Source organism: Hippichthys cyanospilos, chromosome 22 (assembly GCF_059441005.1).
Source record: "Hippichthys cyanospilos isolate Australia breed blue-spotted pipefish chromosome 22, RoL_Hcya_1.0, whole genome shotgun sequence".
Classification (NCBI taxonomy): domain Eukaryota; kingdom Metazoa; phylum Chordata; class Actinopteri; order Syngnathiformes; family Syngnathidae; genus Hippichthys; species Hippichthys cyanospilos.
Window position 1 is genome coordinate 1,218,952 of NC_142390.1, and position 20,950 is coordinate 1,239,901.

Below are 20,950 nucleotides of genomic sequence, written 5' to 3' on the forward strand. Positions count from 1 at the left end.
TTTAATCTTTTTTTTCGCTCTCAGACACAATATTTCCAGTTTAAAGTCAGTCAATTTACACATCATTCGCGCGTAAGAAACAATAACATGTCTCCTTGTTACTTTGATTTAACATTCAAAGTTGCCCAATGTGACACAAAATAATCAGGCTTGCACCGAATTACATTCACTTGAAATACAAAACATTTTTGGATGACTAAAGGTTCCAGAAATACCTAGAAAGTTGTTAAGGGATTTCATTTAAATGTTTTTTTTTTTTTTTAACATGTCACAAGTTCAAAAGTCTCACCACTTTTTCACATGAAATCATTGAATTTTTTTTTTTTTTTTTTTACATGTGTATGTCTAACATGAAATGATGAAATTTGGCACGAGTCACATCCATGACAACACTTTCGCACAAACACTTTAAATGTATTTTTCTCCGATTTGACATTTGGATTCAAGGCTATTACCTTAATGTATTTTTTTTATGACATCCATATCATCCCCAGAACTGTACATCATTTGTACATAATGAAAAAGATACAAAACAGTACAGTTTCATTCAAAAAAACAACTCCAATAGATTTCCCAAGGCTTCGACTAATTCGAGTCATTCAGGCGTCGGCAGAAGCAACTTCACAACTTCTGTCTGCTAGTTATTGTTTTTTTGGCAAAAAAGTGTAATCAGGTGCCTGCACATCAAGCACATCATCAAGGCCACCTGGGCAACACCATACAACTAAAAATAAGAGCAGCTATCATGAGTTTAAATGTTCAAAGACAGGCCAGCTAGAAAGGTGCATGCGAGCTTCAAATGGTTTGAATGGTGGGAACCAAGCGGCGGCTTTTTCCGTGACGTCACGGGCCCACGATTCGGCGAACGTGGAACCGCGTCCGCGTGTCGACTCATCCGCTCGTTTGCTTGGACTGAGGTAGCGATTCGCGTGTGACCTTTGAACTGACCACCAATGGCCCGAAAAGGATCAAACACATCCGGCGTGAGCCAGATTTTCAACTTGTTCTTGTGACCACAAAGGAGTATGAGGCCACAGTGAAATGGCATGAAAAATATTGTATTATGAAAAAAAAGAAAAGAAAAAGAAAGCCTAGGACACAGTGGAGACGCTGCAGTGGTTTGTTTTTAAAGCAGCATATTTCCTTTAGTTGTTTGAATTTTAGAGCAAAACATACATCCAACATAAGAGCTGTAGAAATTTAGTAAGACAAAAAGGGAGGATAAGTTTGATGTTCAAAAAGGAGATTTTAAATCGCATATTTATTCATTTTTTCATGTTTCAAAACCTTTGTCAGTTGCATTTTGCAAAATGTGCACAATAAAGTTGTTAGATTTCTCTGTGACATTACCGAACATTTTTACTCGGGATGGGCAAGTACTGATAACAAGAATTGGCATGGGGCCCACTTTCAAGGCAGCGGTACTTACAATGGCAACAATTTTACAATTGCAAACTAAATAACGTAGAAGAGTAGTGGGGTGGGGGGGCTACTTTTACTGGTAACTATCTGTAAAAAGTGGCATCAAACATGTCCACTGTTGATGTGATCATTTTTTTGGGATGTGCGCTAATTTTATTCTTTTGTGTTAGATGTATGTTGTTTGAAAATGAAAAACACACAAAAAACGTATTGTTTACTCCAACACCCCTTTTACGAAGAATTTTCTTTTTTTCAAGTGAAATAATTTATGTTCAGCACGAACGAAATAGCAGAGTTTGAATGTCAACTTTAAATAAAGACGTGATATGTTCTTCTCATTTTGGTATGAACTAGGACAACTTTATTTACTTTGCTCAATTTTTTGAAATACCCATGACAACTTTATTGTCATATCCTTTGAGAGCCGGCCTTTTCATATGTGTCCGGCGCAGCGGACGTGTTTTTGCCCTATAGCTTTTGATTCATAGGGGCTTACCCACTGCGTCCTAGCGTGCTCAGTCGAGGACATTCCAATCATGTCTCAGGTAAACGTTGCTGTCTTGCGGAGACAAAAACGGACACAAATGAATAGGCTGCGTCTCAGGAGAGTATGACTTTCAAATGACAATATGCAGAATGAACTTATTACTCCGAAGTGTAACATTTATGATTAAACACCAACTCGCATTGACTTTTGAATAGTTGCTCCTGAAAGAAAATAAGGGCAAAACCTCCAGCATGGACTTAATACTCTCAAGTGTGACATTTGGGATTCAACACCAACTCGCACCGACTTTTGAATAGTTGCTCTTGAAAGAACAACAACAACAAAACCTGCAAACAAAAAAGGGCGCCTGCTATGTGGATGATAAAAGCCATTCTTGTGTCTGCAAACATTCCTGACGCGGTCACGCTTTGAGAAGAGAAACATTCATCCGAATGAGTGTAAGGCATGCCAGCAGAGTCCTCGGCGTCCCGGTGCGCGTTTGCCTCACGAGCGTTGCCACCTTAGCGCTCAGTCAGGCGAGTCTTTCGAAAGTTGCGGCAATGGCTTTGGTCCGTCCAGCAGTTAAGACTATTTACACACCTGTTATGTCCCAGTGCCACGCGGAGCCGGACAACAATGTCGTTGGGGGACAGGGGGCCCTATCTACGGGAGGAGGCCAGCACGCCGCCCGTGGAGGGCGCCGTCGCCGTGGCGCTATAGTGAGGGTAGTTGTCGTTTGCCGGCGTGCCCTCCAGGATGGAGTTGCCGTTTGTGGGCGAGCAGCTGAGCTGGAGCTGCTGGAGCCGCCGCAGGTACTCGGCGTGCACGGGCTTGTGGTTCTGCAGCACTTTGATGGCCTCGTCCACCGTGAACCACTCGCGCTTGCGGCCTGCGGGGGGAAAACGGGGGTGAGACGGAGGACAAATTTGGACCGCTCCGCATCCTGGTGCCGACTTGCCACATTGCTGACACCGCTTGAGAAGAGCGCTGTGGATTTATGTTGACCTGGGGCTCTGCGTGGGCTATATATTGCACCGTGTAAACAAACTCCTCGGCGAGCTAACGTACTTATGGTAAACTGAAAGGGACTCAATTCGGCTGTCAATGTAGAAAAACAAACCGTGAGCGAAGAACGCAAGTCTGCCATCGGGATTTTGGGGATCATCACCGAACAGCTGATGAACCATTTGCTAGATCATAAAAACAACCCATCTATTGTGTTTTTTTTCTAAATTGTACAGCCGACACCCGCTATTTTTGTGCATAACGGACAGCCTTTGGGATGCGCATATATATATATATATATATATATATATACACACACACACACACACACACAAACAAAAAAAAGCCAATGAACATTCAATACATGTACCTATGTTGACAGAATCCTCCCAGGCCTCCAACGTCTCAGTGACCGTCAGAACGTACACGTATGTCCGATTCTTCCGATCTTGGTTTTGCTTTTTGGAATGAGAGGGAGAGCAAAAACTATAATGAAACACGGACGGGAGAAAATAAAAAATAAACAAAAAACATCCTCCAAAAAAAAAAAAAAAACCCCACTTTTATTTAAAGTCAAATACAGCAAAACCCCCCCCCAAAAATTCTCCAGAAAAACAGAAATTGTTGCTGTTACTGGGCACTTCCTGGTTGATGATTTCTTACCTCAAAGACGCCTAGCAGACGTCCTAGCTTGCCCTTGACACCAGCCTGAGGAAAAATAAATGGATTTGTTTGTTTGTTTTGAGTCCATTCATGTTTCTCCAATGCTTTACAACTCTTTCCCGGGCCAAGTCCCGTTCTTAATCAAATAAATTCCATACGAGACCCCTCTCACATCGCCGGACATGCATTTATACACTCTCATGTGCACTTAGGAGAAATCAAGACGTGCAGTCCCCCGCACCGGGCACTTTGCCCAGCGGGCTCGCGATCGCTCGGGAATCCTGCGAGGATCCAAGTTTAGACCGCCGCCGTGCCTGAGAAGACAAGGGATTCGGCCAGCGACGCCTCGGGCGCAAATAAACTCAACCTCTGACCTCGGCGTGCTCAAAGACCACAGACTCGCACATGCATTCACACAAATGCAATATAGAAGCTTTCGGGCAATGCCTTTTTCCTCTTGCCAAGGAAAGGAATTAAGTCGAAAAGAGTTTCCAGTTTTAATTTAAAAGACCCAATTATGCCCCCCCTCCCTCCCAATCACCTCCTCAAAAACTTCTCGGACCGCCGCTCCACAAGGCTCCTCCTCGGGCTCCATTCCCCCTCCGGGGACGATCCACTGATCAGGGTGCCGACTGCTGCTGACCAACAGCACCTGCGCAAGGAGCAAACAAGTAAAGCACGTTATTGCTCAAAATATGCTACGTTTCAACAATACATTTGGTCATCAGTTTATCAATTTCCATTTGAAGTGACCTCATTTTAAAAAAAATCAGCCACAGCCCAGCATGGCCTGCTTGGTTTCAACAGGGGGCGGGGGGGGACTTGAATTACACTACAGCTGCAGTGTGGGCCGATGCACGCTGATCACTTTACGGGAGCCTCAGTGACACAACACCGCTGCCGTAAACACTAGCACACTTTGACGCAGGTACTATTTACCAAAAAAAAAAAAAAAAAACGTGCACGTGTGCCGACAAGCATTTTAGCGCATTTTATTGCAGCAATAGGAAATGAGAATAACTCTCTTTGTAAAAGAGGCAGTTTCGTATTCAGTTGCATCTATTTTGCTGAGGGCCAGCCAATTCGTTTGTGTCCACTATAGCGGACATCGGTTTTTGGTCACCATCATGAAAACAAATGAATAGACTGGGTCTCAAGAGGAGATACACTGGCCAGTGAGTGTATATACATCGCACCATATGGGTCACAAGGAGCCAAAAATAGCTCAAGGACGCACACTTGCAGGCTTGTTACAAACTGCTGACTTCAGCTTTTGCTGTGCGGTGTGGTGACAAATCTACTGTAAAATAGTACCCCCAAATATTCCTATTAAAAAATGCTTGAGCAACATATGGAGATGGACCCGTATGAGATCACAGGTAATTGGAGGAGTTGGGGCCCCTCAATGGGGCGGTGAGCGAGAGGCCTCAAGAGGGTGCTTCTTTTGACACGTGCGCCCATCTTCAGGAAAGTACCTGTACCCTACCCCCTTCTACTGTAGCCCCAATGCTGGTATTTGTGTACTAGTGCGCCGGACCTCAAAATATGTACGTTTCATTTTACCTAAGGATTGGCGAGTATTGATATGAATATGACAATACGATATTAAAATGCAGACATACTAAAAGGTTCAATGTAAACTAAACTGTAATTTAACAGTGATTCTTACCTGTGCCACTAGAGGGAGCCCAGGTGGCATACTGTCCATTGGCAAGTAATGGTTAGCATGGAAGTTATATTTCTTTGCTGTAAGAATTACTTGGGGGGGGCTTTCTGAGAAGAAGAAAAAAAAAAAAACTCTCCCAGGAATCAAAAAGTTCAAGAAGCCTTCATAGTGTGTATCCAAATGGTGCAAATGTCACAAAAGTAGCACCTACTGGTGTTTAGAATCTACAACAGGTGCAGTGTACAGTATTGGAAAGGTGCACAGGGGAACAATGTGACCCACATGGTGCGACCAAAAGGCCCTATTTGCTTTGTGGTCACCTGTTGAAAGTGCCAGGAAATCGTTTTGGTTTTTTTTTCCCCTCCCATGTTTTAGGTGTGTCCTGTGAGGACTTAGCGGCAAAAAGAAGTGCCGTGCGTGTGTACAAAACAAAAAGCTGACGCGGCCGGGAAAAAACACAAATGTCTGCTACGGTTTCCAGCAGCATGGAGACTACTTTGACTGAAGGAATGTAGCGAGCTTAATCTACATACTACAAAGTGTGTTTAATGAAGCCTGGTCATGTGGAGACGCTAGCTGTTGCTGGACATTGCTGAGATGCTCAACTGGAGCCAATTTAACACGGTGGCATCTAAAATAACGATGGAGTAATCATACGTAAGATTCATTGTTTGATAACATTAACGACCGGTTGACAGTTAGGTTGAATGATTTGCAAAAATAATCACGAGGGGTGCCAGATTTATTTCAAATCTATTCATTACAGTCAAAGTCAAAGTGTTATTTTTTTCAGGAAGACGTGAAAAGGAGGAGCGTGTAAGAATTGTCGGTCCGTTGAATGGTCAAGTTAACTTCGAGAAATGTCATGACGGCACCTTAGATAAATATGCATTCTTCGTATGAAGGAGCTTGCTTAGCACAGAAGCAGCTCAAGTTGAGCCATATCAATGCGAAGCACCCACTGCTAACCCTAGCAACAAAGATGGCAACGCAAAATAAAAAGAACACAATTCTTCCTGATGGTAGAAAGTAAAGGTAGCAGGTGAAATTAAAAGGATTAGAATTTACAAATTCCGATTTACCTCCTTTTTTAATTAATCTCTTGAAAGCACCCACTTTTGCCACAATACTGCACTTGTGATCGGAAGAGAGTTTTTTCCCGGCTTGCGCTAAAATACAGGCTACTACATTGCCATGTTGAGTTGAATTCAATCTCGATTGCTGTTAAAATGCTGGCGGCAAAAACAAAATAACTCACACCGTCATGATAGATGGGTCATAGGACAAGTAACAGCTGGGCAGAAACCCAGGTTAAAATTGGAAAGAGGGTCAGCAAGGAGGCGGAGGAAACACACGCAGAAACCGAAATCCCAGAAGCCTTGAAAGGGTTTCCTTGACTGTTGCGCACCTGACACCAGCTACCCGAGCGGCGATCGCTTGGAGGGCGAGGCAGCGCTGTCTCCATCCTACCCCCGCTTACACTAAATCTCCGCAATTGGGGGACTGACAAATGCCACGAGAAACTTAGTAAATGCCACTTCTAGGCGCAAACAAGATTGCGCCTTTTGCTTGTGCTCAGCATACCACCTGCACTCTTCCTTGCAGCACTTTGGTTTTGCGTCATCCGATGACAATATTCAGCAGTCAACAATTCAGAGTGGGGGAAGTAAACATATACATGTGATGTGCAGTACACGTTCCATTAAATCACGGGGGTTATACAATAAGAGGACTACAGCAAAACTTCTGAGCAAGATATTCTGGATGCCATAAACACTTAGTCCAACCCGATGAGAACCGCCTGTATCTGCCAACTCCAAAAGCGGGACCCCCAAATATCACACATCGGATGGACCGCCCATGAAATCCCTTGCACTTTCACCTGGAATCCACAACTAACAAGGCGATCTGAAGAGTAGACGAATCACGGGGTTTGACTCTCACGTTGCAGGAGTCAATGTGGCTCTTCTTTCACAACTCGCCACAACTGAGTCCAAGCGCGGGCATTGATGGGGCAAAGTCCAACATCTAAGGCAGCCCCGGGCCTGAAAATGAGCTCTTTGTTGACAACTTGGATTCCAGTCGGCGTTGGCGTCAAGGACATTTTGTCTTTTAATATTGAAGCGACGTGAAAAAAAAACCAAAACCACCAAGACAAACAAAATGCTTATGGATGTAAATGGGCAAAGCAGTAATTGTAATTTGAGTGTGGCTTCATTTGCCAGCTTACAAATGTAACGGATCATTGACCACTGCATTCCAAAGTCGGGAGGGACCGCAAATTTGTAATTTAGAAGTGTGTCATTATTGATCATATGGAATAATATACAGGTTTGACAAGAGGTGAGCATGTCACTGTCTTGAATCCCACAACATTGCAATTTCTGCACTGTGGTAAATTGGCGACTCATTAGTTTTGATGGGCTGCCACTTTGTCTATTATTGTGAAATACAGTATTGCTGTTAGACAGGTAAAAATGTCTGAGTGACTGATTGGCGTCACCATTCAGAGGTAACTATAGGTCAGAGACTAGACTACCATCGCAAGAGGGAAGTTTTGAGGTCAACTCTCGCATGTCAGCTCCTGTACGTTATTTACATGCTACGGCCCCTTTAAATCCTCATACGTTACAACGTTATGCGCCAAATTGACGGGTCGAGATGCAGCAAAAGACATGCTCTACCACAACTTAATACACCCTAAGACGGTTTCATTACAAAGTCTAGATGACACTTACAATGAGTTTTCGATTAAAAGCGAGAAAATACGAATAGACACGAGTACGTGGAAAACCCGGTGGACGCGCAATAAAGCGCCTCGCCCCCTCTGCCTCTGCTACGACAAGCGCGCTCGAAGCTTCACGGAAGCACAACTGTCACTATTCAAAATAAAAGTTTTAAATCCCAGCATGCAGCCACTGCAATAAAGTACAACCGGAACAAATGTTCAATTTTGAAAGTCCAAAAAGGTAGTAAAGTGCCGCCAACGAGAGACCACAATGACGACGCTCGTTTTTTTTTTTTTTTCCTGGACTCCTCAAACTAGCCCAAACTGGATGAGCCAAGGCGCATCAGTTGAAAACCAAGCCAAAAAACACATGGAAATGAATTAAATGGCATTCTACATTAAAAGACGCTGTGGCGTATATAGTGAGAATCACACTCAACGTAAGAAATTGTCAAACAATTGACGTTTTACGAAGTCACGAGCCAAGGTTGTGTGATGAATGGCACGTTTCGGGAACCAGAAGGCCCCAAAAGTAGAGCCGCGCGTCGCTTACGTTCGTAGCCGCGGGCAGCGAACTGCCAACGGCTTCCCTTACCTCCTCCTCGCGCTCGTTCTTGAAGCACAGGCATGCCGCTCGCTTCTTGAAACCGTCACCGTCGTATGTCCTGGTCTGATTAGGTTTCAGCTTCATCCTGACTGGACTCTTCAGCCGAGGTGGAACCGGCGACAATTAGAAAATAAATAGCGAGAAAAAGGTTAGCAACACAGTCGCCGCATCACCACCGTCTAAATCCGTAGAGTCGTGAGCATAAAAGGGGACTATTTGCGAAGCTCCAAGGGAATTTTGATAGTGTTCCTCAGTTGAATATATGTCAAATAGCTAGATTGGATCTCCGGCTGCTGCTTTAAGTTGTGTGGTAAGCAGTGAATGGAGACCCCCGCCCCCGGCAGGGATTTTATGGAGACGGCCCTCCTCGCTGGCTCCATATGCGCATGGCCGCTGTCTTCAGGATTCAGTCGAGTGGAGTTTGATATATGCAAGCCACGCCTCGACCGAGATAGGGCTCGATCATTGGATGAGCTTTTGGGAATGGGCGGTGCTTAGCGTCGAATCAGCGCAACCTGATTGGCCCACTGGCAAAAGCCCCAAAACATTTAAATTGAAAGCAACTTCGGCAATCCCCTATCAAATTATGGCAACGTGCGAGTCAATAAACACATTTCGATGCAGTTCCACGTAATTACTACTCAAAATATACAAAAAGTTAGATGCTCTCAAGCGTCGGAGTTTTCGGATTGGATGTTCATTGCGCTCTATTATCTTTGGGCAATTCCATGACATCATTGCAGCTTTGATCGTGTGGAAAAACTACATCCATCCAACCATCCATTTTCAATATTCGCTTATCCAGTATTTCACAATTAAATGTTCAGTAGGTGTTGGGGGAGGGGAAGGTGACGGCGTCAGGAAAGACATTGAAATCATAGACAAGCTATCCCCCCAAAATAATAACACCAATAATAATTAAGTTAGACAGCAGCTTTCACTGAACTTTCGTTATGACTAGGCCTCGGTTGTGTGCAAATGCCAAGAAAATGACACGAGTAAAACATGTATTTGTCAGTCAAATGTGACATTTTTAGCACTCTCTTAATTACTTTTCCAGATTGGAAGATTCAAAATGTTGCACTAGACTGCTTTAAATGTCATCTGGTGATATATGGCTATTTTTGTTTTCAAACACTCTCATGCGGTTCGCATTGCAGGAATTTCCAACCACTTTACTCTGTGAGATCGTCAGGTGTGCCGCGTGAGATTATTCACTTTCACTGACAGGAATTGCTCCAAAAAGTATTTACTACAAACAATCATTAGTCGCCTATCTATGCCAGCTTCATTTGGTGATTGTGAGAACAAATTTACTTGCGATTAAATTGAGGTAAGAGTGTGGAAAGTATATGAAATATGTACAAATAAATATTGGAATGAATGAAAATCTTGAGTGGTGGCAAGAAACTGAAAGAAACTCCAAACTAAGTTGAGACAAGTGCATTTCAAATTGCTAGGTGGGATAAAAGCTGCTACTAAGTACAGCTTGGTTGGACTTAACATTTAGCTTAGAAAAACAAACAAAAAAACAGCTGATATTCTTATACTGACATCCATACAGAGTCCTCGTGACTCGTATAATCAATGAGTTAATTACTGGAGTTCATGAGTCACGACAAAAACAAAAGGCTGACGGTTGCTTTTACGCTATTTGGTTTGCCTTAAAGTGATGCTGATGAGCTCAGCGACTCGTATGTGTCGCAAGCAAACAGGCACCACTCCTAAACACGGCTGACTAAACACGTTAAAAGTTAAATATGTCACGACACTCCCACGTTGCGCTCGGTGTCACTCACAAGCTATGCGATAGCAGATGATTGAACAATGCGGCGGCCGCACTTATTAACTTGAGGCGCATCAGGGCCGATAAGAAAGGCGCTAGACCGTCCTCCTCTGTATGAAGCATCCGCATGTATCAAGGGTCATGTGGACCTCCGTTAACCTTTCACCTGTAGACTGAGGAGGATCCAAATCATAAAAGTTGAGTTAACAGAAGAGCGGGACACAAAGCGTCAATCAAAAGCGGGTCAGGGTGCGCGACGCTCGACGAGTTTGTTAAGATCGTGGAGTGGAGGTTTGCAGGCCGGCCAGAGAAAAGGCCTCGGCTCTTCGGAAAGTGAACGTGTCAGGATTGCATGCACACCCCTCGTCATCTCTGATCCCATCAATTGTGGCTTTCTAATCCTTTTCAACCCGCCCCCGCCAAGTATGTCTTGTTGACATTTTTCATCTTGGATCAAATGTGTTCTTGCTTGTTCTAACAAGGTACTGTATTTGTTTCATCATCAAAACAACTGTGACTTTCTATGCACTATACAAGAACGGTTTTTTTTTCTCCTGTCATTCAAATCTAGCATTTGTAAACAATTGAGCGATGACTTATACAAACTGTAGGAATTTGTAGGTACGAAGCACAACAATGAGGAATCCTTTTGAACGTGACAGGGATTCCAGACGCATTTTCGAGCCCCCTTCCTCCTCCTCCTTGCCTCCATCCAACGCAGCGCCTGTATCCTGTTTTTTCTTCTCCCCCTTCTTCTTACATAACAACTCATTCATAAATCAGCACCACACCTCAGGGAGGGATGAGGCTGAGACAAAAGTCTTCACAGGGAGCTTTTTGCTGCAGCGTGTGAATACTGATGAGGGTCAAGTCATGTCACGGAGAAACGCGCTGAAAAATAGTGCAAACGTCCACTGCTACATTCCGCATCTCAACGTGACCGCGTTTATTGGTAACAGGGAAGCCGCGGCGGAAATAGATCTGAGGCAGCCCAGGTGATCCTAATGTCGCGGCAGGTTGCGCGCCCGCCCGAACCCGCTCAGTTCACGGAGGAGACGGACGAGCCCATTAATCGTCCCCGGCTTTCCCCGCGTAATCCCAGTGATAATGGTGACCAAATGAGATCACAATGGGACAGTGATCTGCAGATCATTTTAGATAAAGGCCTACTCCATGGCATTTTCATGTCACGATTTCTCATCATTATTTGCCGTGACATTTTGCGTCAAGTGAATCCAATTTTTTTAAACAAATTAGTTGAAGAAAAACAAAAATCTAGGATTAGTGGCATTTTCCAACAACATTTTAACATATATTTACTTGAGTAAAATCTTGGAAATGAAGTAAAAATACATTAAAAAAAATATTTTAAAGATAAGTGATGCCTCATTTGATCCTTTAATACAATTATTTTCCTGTGAAATGCAACTCTCAACACCAAAGATGCACAATCATTGTTTGATCTTGCTTTTGCCTTACTCCCAATGGGTCAACGAGCAATCTTTTAGAGGAACAATGTAAATGTTCCGAAATTTCACCCTCAAGCCCCAAATCCCCAATTTTTTGCGGGTAACTTACATTTGAGCATCTCTCGAGCACCATAAGTTAGCATTAGGTTTTTAATAAAGGCACCGTTACAGGCCTAGAACAGGAGCTTGTCATCACCACTTATCTTAAAGCATTTTCCTCTTAAACGGGGCAGCTAGACGTGACCCTGGCAAACTAAGCAAAGAACGCTTGCCCATAACTCGCTGTCGTCATGGGGGTTAATACTATATCGCAAGCGAGGCTCTCCGAGGAATAAAACCCTCGACTGACGAGCTGCACTGAAGGGTTAATAATTACGCTGACATTTTGACATCGTTTCCTGCAAATTCAAATAGCTCGACGTTACCATGGCAACTGGCTCATAAACTTCCACGAAAGCATTATTACAGGTGAGTGTTCATTGGCCGGTGTACAGAACTTACCATAAATGTCATGTGGCAGATACCAGCTCAGATCTGATTTGACGGTGGCATTTTTGGCGTCATCTAGTGGGTCTCTGTAAAACAGCAGCGGGAGACAGTTTTAGTGTAATGTCACAATAATGAGGAATTATTTTACATTTTCGTTTTGTCATAATGCTTTTGTTAATATTGTGTGTGTGTTTTCAATCAAGAAACTGAGCACATAAATTTGCAATAATTCCGTAATTTACCTAAAATTCTCAGGGGCCGTCCTGCTGTGCTCAAGCTGTAAAAAAAATGCTGTTGCTCCACCTAGCGGGATACACCGTGTTCTACAATGCACATAGATATAAAGGCTTTTTTTTTTAAATCCCCGCTTTGAAAAATGTCATCTTCCACTTGGACGGAATCATTATTGTGCAAGAAGGCCATCAAACCAACTCAGGTGAATCACCACAACACATATGAGTTGACAAATGATGCATGTATTAAAAGTAGGACAGCTTTAATGCAAGATGATTTCGTACCAGTGTGCGCCTGGCTTTTCCTAGATACTGTTAAATGAACACACATTATTCGTCTTAAGACTGTAGTGAGGAGGGTGTCATTCTCTGTCCATGCATTTAAATAGCAACACAGGGGAAGGCTTGGAGTGGAAAAGGACGGAGGGAGGGAGGGAGGGAGGGAGGGAGGGAGGGAGGGAGAGACATTAAAAGCATCTTTACAAAGGAGAAAACAAAAAACAAAAAAGAAAGTCACCCCCACAGGTCTGCAACAGTAGATTTCTTTCAAATAGATGTGGACTTATACTCTTATTTTGTCCGTCAAATTCATACGCTGACAGTAAAGGAGTACATGTCGTAGATGACATTCAGACGCCGGTGCTGCTACTGTGACGGTCGTTGTTGCAGTTTGCATACAGCTTGGTCCATGCGCGGGCTGGAACGAAAAAGGGTCAAAGTAACCTGAAAGGGAACAGGTTTTCCCTCCCTTTGTTTGCCCCCCGGACCAAATAGGACTCAACGATTTTGAAAAATAATCTGTGATGTTGTCATTCACTAGGCAATCCTTTTTTTGCGAGACTCGTCCAATGTCTTTTTAATTTATTCTTTATCAAACACAAGAAATAACTGAATCAGTATGGTAATAAATTCAGTTCCTGTCCTCTCATATCACATTGTACTGCACTGTGAAATTAATTTGAAAAACGGCGAATCCCGACCTGTCTCAATAGCGGTGCTCTCGCTTTTCTTCCACTGCTCGGCAACGTCGTTTGCCAGGGGGTCGTCTGGATTGGGAGCGCTTAGTAATGCCTGGATGGATAACAACACTGTACGAATTTGCAGGGCTGGAGACCACTTCTCTGCGGGAGACCACAGCAAAAAATATCACGTTAAGAAAACAACCGTCACGAGTAATGCATTCAAGCTTACCTTTCAAAATGTCTAAACATATTCTCCCCAGCCTGTCGACGTTCGGGTGGTAGATCTTGGTCATGAATCGCACTTTAGGGGCCGCCATGGGGTACTCCTCCGGGAGAAATAGTTCAAGTTTGAATGTGCCCCCTTCGAAAGGAGAGTCTTTGGGTCCCCCAATGTATACGTGGAAATAGCGAGCGTTGCCTTCGTCGGGCGTCGCCATGATGCCGGGGACGGGCTCCTCCATGAGCCGCTGCGTCTCCTGAGGATGGGTCGGAACACAGTTTGGGAATCACCACATGGCAAGTCATTATGCTGATGCTCAGAGTTAGGCATTTCTTTTTGGTGACAGTTTAAAAAGGACGGAAAGCATTGGTGTCATGTAATACCATATGGAGGCAATGAGTTTAAACACTCGATATCTGCAAATCGTGACTTTTAGGCTTTCATGTCCATCATGTAGTTTTTCTCTGGAAAAAAAAATAAGCTTCACATTTTAGAGAAAAACATTAACACATAAAGCTGAGGTTTGCAACGTGATACAAAGCGATGTTAAATGGACGCTATCACACAGTAACAAGGAAGTGCTTCCTAAATGTCGTTTGCCAGTTAGCTTTGTTATACTGATCGCCGTCAAATCCTGCCAAACTCGATTTTAAAAACCAGTGGAGCTGCGGGCCAGAACTATTTTGGATAGGCCTTAATGTTCGATGCAGAATAAACCTGTACTTCGGTGTGTGAATTGTAGTAGTTTTAATTTGAAGCCACTCAGTTGCTAGCCAGACGAATCCCATTCATAGCTCTACTCGAAGCGTGTCATTATGTTTGTGTGTTCACACCACATGACCATGACTTTAAATCCCAACGATAAAATTAAAAAAATAGAAATATATGTAATTTCGCGTAGTCACGTGGAAGCAAGGGAGCACAAGTGTCAAAGCAAACACCTAAAAGAAACTAGCAGCTAGCCGCAAAGCTAACAGTGCTAACGTCAGGCTGCGCGTTCCAGGCATTGGCGTTCAAAATAACACCGCGGAGACTTCACCCGAGTCCGTTTAACAAAAAAAATGTACAACGGCCTATTGCTGGCGCATACCTTTTGAATCCTACGAGGCAAACCGGTCATTTTGTACTCGTTTTGTTTTATTTTTAATATTTTTAGCCGAGCAGTCGCCTTCTCTTCAGGTTGGAAGGACTAGGCTAGCTACCGGGGCGGGGACCACCACGCCCGCTTCCGGTTTTGTCTGACGTCACAGGAAAAAATGCGGCTGGTCAGGAAGGTTTGCTTTTTGTTTAGACTTTTTTTCGGTGAATGCAACTCATCTGTAATTTGCCCCCAGGAGTAAAATGAAAATATAAGAAATGTTTGAATCAGTTATGTTAATCCTACGTACTGGTACAACCTCCTGTGTATGTCCCGTACTTTATTCTATTTTAAGTTTTTATTTTATTCTTTTACCTATTTCTCAAAACAATTATACATTATATAAACAAAATATATGTATGTATTGAAAACAGTAAGTAACTAGTAAGTCTAGTGTTCGGTAATCTATAAAAATGTCGATTCTGAAAGAAATAAAAATGGGGGAAATATTTTATTATTCAGTATTATATATTTTAATTTTTTTAAACAAATCATTTGTTGAGCAAAACATAATAATTATATTGAAACTTCACAAAAAAGTGAAATATAAAACGAAATAATGTATATTCAAACTGAAAAAAAGAAAGAAAGACAAAGAACATAAATGCACACCCAAAGTAAACTCACGTGCACATTCCTGACAAGTTTATTGAAAAATCATAGTCATAAGCTGTACATATACACAACTATCTGTCCTTGGGAGTATTCCTTTTTATGCGTCTCATGTGGTACCTGTAAAAAGTAGGAGAAAATCCATTGTGAGCACATTTTTAAAGACTTCATGTTTCAGAGAATGAACATTTGTATGTTGACTTACTGTCCGACTGGATACCAGCGGTGCTTGGTGGTGAAAAACATTTTGCTCAGCTCCTCGATGGTGGGACCCGGTTTGTCTTTCAGCACCTCCTTGCTGAGGTGGGCCTTCAGCACCTGCTCGTGGGTCTCGGGTGGGTTGCACAGCGGGTCGGGCCTTTCAATAGGCTGCGAAAAAGACAAAGTACATCAGATTATAAAGGTTGGTTATAATTTCTGTACTGTTACTGCACTACAGGTATATCCCTACTTGAGTGAGTTCATAGGGAATGTCCACGCTTGGATGGTAGCAAACAACGGTCCTCCCGTCTGACGTCAAACCGATCTGCACGTCACTGAGACGCAAGAGAATCAATCAATCGCAGCATCTTAAAGGAGAAAATATATATAAAAAAAGGAGACAAACCTGCAATCGTCAATGGAAGGACCACGAATATTAGACGCATATCGAACTGGAACCAAGGGAACTGCCAAACAAATCGTTCGATTATTGCGTTTTTGTTTTTTTTTTAACCTGGTGGATCGCTACTGTTAATTTGAATATTTGCCGCTGGATCAAGTGTTTATACAAACGTCAAGGTTAGCTGCCGTTAGCGTCACTCCCGATCGTTGAAGGCCAACAGCAAAAATACAAGCATATAAATATTTCAGGCATGTAATATCAAAACAAGAAAAAGTGGTTACCTTGCGGATGCAGGAATCTAATACACGAGGTAACCCTTGTTATTAGATTGTTTATTTTGCTCAGGTGACCCGACGCCATGCTGCAATTTCCTTAAGTACGTTACTATTTGCTTCCGTGTCAGATACCTTCGTCTTGCTAAGCCTTGACTTCAGTTCCGCATTACATTAGTTCCATAAGCGATGGCTTTTAAAAGTTATTGTTGTACAGCGAGACATTAGCAAATTATATCATTAATAAATACGTTAAATATAAATGGAACATTTCATTGCAATAGAAAAGAGTATGCCAGCCTCTGGAAAAAAAAAAAAAGCTTCGTGAGCCCACCCGGAAGAACAAATAGTGCTGTACAACGGCAAATAAAATCAAATGTTAATTTAAATAATTGTCATTACTTTCTTATTTTAAAGCTTGATTATGTCATCTCTTATTTAAAAACAATTTTATTAAACTTGTGTAACAATAGATCGACTTGCAATGTGTGTGTATATATAAACATAAAGGGAAGTACTTGTACATCTTATTTACTATCTTGCGTGCCAAAAAGATAAAATGTAATCCATATTATTATCCATTGCATATAACTCTAATACAAAAAAAATCTAAAGTAACAAACGTTATTATCTACATTTGATAACAAATGGACTATAATTTGAATAAACACAAACACATCATCAAAATAGATAATGAAAATGTTTTCATTTTGTGAAGCAATGAAATAACAATCTGATGACGATGTACAGGATTATGACTGCTTTGTTGTCATTGGTTGTCATTGTTTCCCACATGATGGCTCTTATAGTGCAACAAGTGAAGCTATAAAAACAAACAAAACACACTGTTATAATATTCAAAACACTGTATTTATACCCTGGGCATATATCATTGTGTTATCACAGTAAATATGTAAGCCATAATTGTTTGGCAGTTTGCATTTTCTTGCAGCCTTCGCCAACCAACTGGCAAACCCAACGGCACAAACGCACATATTCAAAATGGGTCGAAAGAGCAGACAGTCATTGGTCCACTAGGACGTGTCCATGACTGCTGCGGGCGTGGCGCCGGATGCTTCAGATCCCGCGTTGACCACCAAGCGCTCCCGGCTGCCGAACGTCGCAGCCACTGCAAGTAATGTCCGAAAACAATTTGAGAGGATTATGACAGGAAGGAGAGAGACTTTTGTTCATACCCGCTGCAACGTCGCTGATATCCCAAACTCGTAAGCCGTCTCTCTGTCCCCCGAAAGCGTAAGTGAAGGGCCGGTCGGGACAACATACGGCACAGAACAGCACACCCTGTGCGCACAAGCGTTGCGTGTCAGATGTCCACTTCTTTTCAATTTGGATTTTAATCAATCAACAAAGGTCCTACCATTTTCATGTCCCTCGAATGCACCAGATTGGGTTTGTCACCCAACACGTCCCAGATCTTGACGTGCTTGTCAGCTGATGATGTCACCAAGCAGCCTTTAATCTGGCTGCTGAGAGACAAACCTAAAAATGCACAATTGTCAACGGGGAAAGTAACAAAGTACCTCGTGACGACGCTCAAGTGGATTTCCCATGAATACCTGACACCTCTTCGTCGTGTGCTCTCAGCGTGAAAAGGGGTTTATCCGCACGAGCGTCCAGACAGTATACAAATCCGTCCTCTGTGCTGGCCTTGAACACAACCAAATATGACTACAGGCTCTTCCTAATGTTTAGGCCGGAAAAAACCTACCAGGAAGTTACACGGTGAAAAGTGGTTCCACACCAGGCGCTCCACTTGACCGCTGAATCGCCAGGTGCGGTAGTTATCCGGGCTGCGGCAGTCGTACAGGAGGACCGTTCTGCAAAGAGAGAGCCGGTTGCCGACATGGACTCTTCCGCTAATCCAACGCGCTACGTACTTGTCGTATGATCCCGATAGGAGAGTTTGGGCCTCAAATGGATGGAAAGTCAAGGTCTGCACCTAGAATATGAAAACAGGGAGTTAGGTCTGCCACGGGGAATCAAAAACAAAGCTCTTGAAAGGTGCCATACTTTATCAGTGTGTCTGCTCAGCGTGGTGACGGCTTTTTCTTGAAACAGATCCCACAAGATGACCGTGTCATCTGCTGAGCCGCTGGCCAAGACATTACTGAGTATACAAACAGGACACAAAATATTCAAAAAAATAATAGCATTTGCAGGTGGCTGAGAGAAAACAATGAATAGGTAGGTGCATTTTATTTACATGACAGTCAGAAGATGACTTACAAAGTAGTGGAAGCTAATCTCAAAAAGTTAAATACAACTGCAATGTACTGCATGATAAAAAGTGGAAGACATTGTGAAATCAGATGAAAAATAATTATAGAAAACAAAATACCACAATAATGATAGGTGATATATTTTTCAGTCATATTTCATGCAAATGTGTCATCCTCAATTTTCTACATTCCACTGAACTGGCTTCAAATAAGGGCTCCACTCAATTACAAAAGAAAATAGTTGAAAACCGCTGTAGCATGTCATTTGAAAAGATGATTCTTTACCCTACAACAAGAGGAAGCCTTCCACAATGATAATTTCTTTGAATTTACACACAAATAAAATCCATGACAAAATCATGAACTGTCCATAAAGAGGCACAGAAATTGCGGGCCAAATAAGTGCATTTGAGAAATACTGTACAAGTAAACAATTGCGAACATGATACTCATTTTTTAGAGGCAATACTTCAATAATAAATGTCATATATTTATAAATACACTCACTGACCTGACTAGATTGTTCCAGGACAAATCCAACACAGCGTCCGTATGCCCCTCAACTGGGACAGCTGACGCACCCTAAAATCCATCCAAATTAGAATGCCACTAAAATAAAACACTGTGCTGATATTCGTAAAAACATTCACAACTACCCTCTTGCTCTTTTTCTTCATCTTGCCCGCCTTTATGCTGCCCAGTGTGAAGACGGGCTCCAGGCAGTCCACCACATCCAGGTCCCATATTTCAATTTGCGGCGTCATGTTGCCCACGGCGACGTAGTTGGCTGGATACAAAGATGAAAAAAAATGACACATCTCTTTTGACTCCATGAGAGCAAATATGACACTTGAGGTTTCATCTCACCATGAGTTTCTTCAGAGTTTGGATTAAAGTTCAGCCACTGGAGGCTTAGCGGGTACGCCGGCAGCAGGATGTCATGGTGCACGTAAAGAGAGTCCTCCTCTGCATTGTACACTGGGAAAAAAAGTGATTAGTGTTTCGCCGATTAACCCACCGATGTATCAACTTAAAAACAAGTACATAGCACATCACACGTCAAACAGAGAGAAAAATGAGAGAAAAAACAATCTCAAATTAGGTTATTTTTAAATAGTTCAGACCCAATCAACAGTTCGTGATGAATCGTTTCAACCTCATTCATTTATTCTGGTTTTACCATAGACTTCCAGGTTGCAGCAGTCCTTGTCCACCTTTCCAGACAGGATGAGGTTGTCGGTGGGCTTGATCAGGAAGTCTTCTCGCTCGTATTGATCCTAAAAACGACAAATTGTTACATCCTGAATGGTTCCGTTCACCGAGCGTTCAACTCACTGTATCTTTGAGCGTGATGTAAGGGTCTTCATCATTCGTGGAGTACACGGTGAGACCTGCCAGGCTATCCCAGACGCTTGCTGTCGCTATATTGCAGACAAACAAGCGCTGGATAATAGACTCAAAAACAAAAACCCAGTGAAATCAGGATTGTACAAAATGCTGTCAACCCTTACCTACATCCTCTTCATCATATTTATCCAAACCGTATTCCGCAAGTTCATCTTCTTCTTTTTGCTCTTCGGGAACATCCTCAGTATCATTGTCTGCTGCAGTTCTGCCGTCCTTCTCTTCTTCTTCATCTTCTTCTTCATCTGCTGCTTTTTCTCTGATTGAAGGGATACATATTCAGACATATATATGAAACTGTAAAATATGTAAAAATGTAAGCACGTCCACCATTCTTAAAAGACAGCAGTTAAACGCACCCCAACTCCTCTTTTGCCTCATTGATGATACGTTGTAGCTCCTCCTGGCTCAACTTAACCTGTTCATATGTTCATAAACTTAGTAATTGACAGCTAAACCTTTCAGGATTATTTTAGCGTAACACATGAAAACGATCATGATATGTTGTTGATATTAGCATATGTGAGGCTAATGCTAGCGGATTAATCGTTTCGACTGTTTTTCTTACTTTGTCCGGCGTTTCCTTGGCAAAACCTCGCTTCACCCAATCGATACAAGTAATATGAGAACTCATGATGAGTGGGACACACTATGAAAGCACGATCTAGAGATATTACAAATTGTTGATGTACTCGCACTCTGTGCTCAATCTGCCAACACAGCCATGTGGTTTGTGCGCATGCTGATGACGTCATGGGCAAAAAAAGGAAACCCTGCCTGTTTATAAATACAGAAAACTGCTTTAAAAAAGTTGTACTTTTACAATGTATTTTCAGTTGGGTAAAATCCGAATTTAAGCTGTCACAGTGTGGGATCGGTTCAATTTAAATAAACAATGAACACTTCTAATGTGAAATGTAGAAAACTGCTTAAAAATCAATTT

At 42.6% G+C, this 20,950-nt stretch overlaps 4 protein-coding genes across 5 annotated transcripts; all 4 read right to left on the reverse strand.

The window, feature by feature from the left end:
• Positions 1-233: 233 nt before the first annotated feature.
• nudt4b (nudix (nucleoside diphosphate linked moiety X)-type motif 4b) lies at positions 234-12,715 on the reverse strand. Of its 2 annotated transcripts, XM_088406261.1 has the most exons (7): positions 12,565-12,715; positions 12,335-12,408; positions 8,567-8,674; positions 4,119-4,229; positions 3,578-3,622; positions 3,285-3,372; positions 234-2,798 (listed from the first exon to the last, which is right to left on the reverse strand). In XM_088406261.1, exons 2-7 carry the CDS (start codon positions 12,344-12,346, stop codon positions 2,569-2,571), a joined length of 594 nt encoding a protein of 197 aa, XP_088262387.1. In that variant the 5' UTR covers positions 12,347-12,408; positions 12,565-12,715; the 3' UTR covers positions 234-2,568. The 2 variants fall into 2 exon arrangements, with proteins under 2 accessions (XP_088262387.1, XP_088262388.1); XM_088406262.1 differs by lacking the exons at positions 8,567-8,674; positions 12,335-12,408; positions 12,565-12,715 and adding an exon at positions 5,247-7,517.
• A 78-nt stretch (positions 12,716-12,793) lies between these two features.
• Positions 12,794-14,962, reverse strand: ube2nb (ubiquitin-conjugating enzyme E2Nb). Its single transcript, XM_088406263.1, has 4 exons — positions 14,828-14,962; positions 13,747-13,993; positions 13,536-13,676; positions 12,794-13,252 (listed from the first exon to the last, which is right to left on the reverse strand). Exons 1-4 carry the CDS (start codon positions 14,855-14,857, stop codon positions 13,185-13,187), a joined length of 486 nt encoding a protein of 161 aa, XP_088262389.1. The 5' UTR covers positions 14,858-14,962; the 3' UTR covers positions 12,794-13,184.
• Positions 14,963-15,498: 536 nt separating this feature from the next.
• mrpl42 (mitochondrial ribosomal protein L42) lies at positions 15,499-16,512 on the reverse strand. Its single transcript, XM_088406695.1, has 5 exons — positions 16,373-16,512; positions 16,095-16,155; positions 15,939-16,023; positions 15,693-15,856; positions 15,499-15,607 (listed from the first exon to the last, which is right to left on the reverse strand). The coding sequence occupies exons 1-5, from the start codon at positions 16,449-16,451 to the stop codon at positions 15,562-15,564; spliced, it is 435 nt and encodes a 144-aa protein (XP_088262821.1). The 5' UTR covers positions 16,452-16,512; the 3' UTR covers positions 15,499-15,561.
• A 532-nt stretch (positions 16,513-17,044) lies between these two features.
• pwp1 (PWP1 homolog, endonuclein) lies at positions 17,045-20,746 on the reverse strand. The gene is made up of 15 exons (XM_088406608.1): positions 20,576-20,746; positions 20,367-20,425; positions 20,115-20,266; positions 19,939-20,024; positions 19,784-19,880; positions 19,471-19,581; positions 19,260-19,390; positions 19,115-19,185; positions 18,395-18,491; positions 18,262-18,323; positions 18,093-18,201; positions 17,941-18,031; positions 17,742-17,863; positions 17,560-17,665; positions 17,045-17,492 (listed from the first exon to the last, which is right to left on the reverse strand). The coding sequence occupies exons 1-15, from the start codon at positions 20,639-20,641 to the stop codon at positions 17,398-17,400; spliced, it is 1,455 nt and encodes a 484-aa protein (XP_088262734.1). The 5' UTR covers positions 20,642-20,746; the 3' UTR covers positions 17,045-17,397.
• Positions 20,747-20,950: the final 204 nt, after the last annotated feature.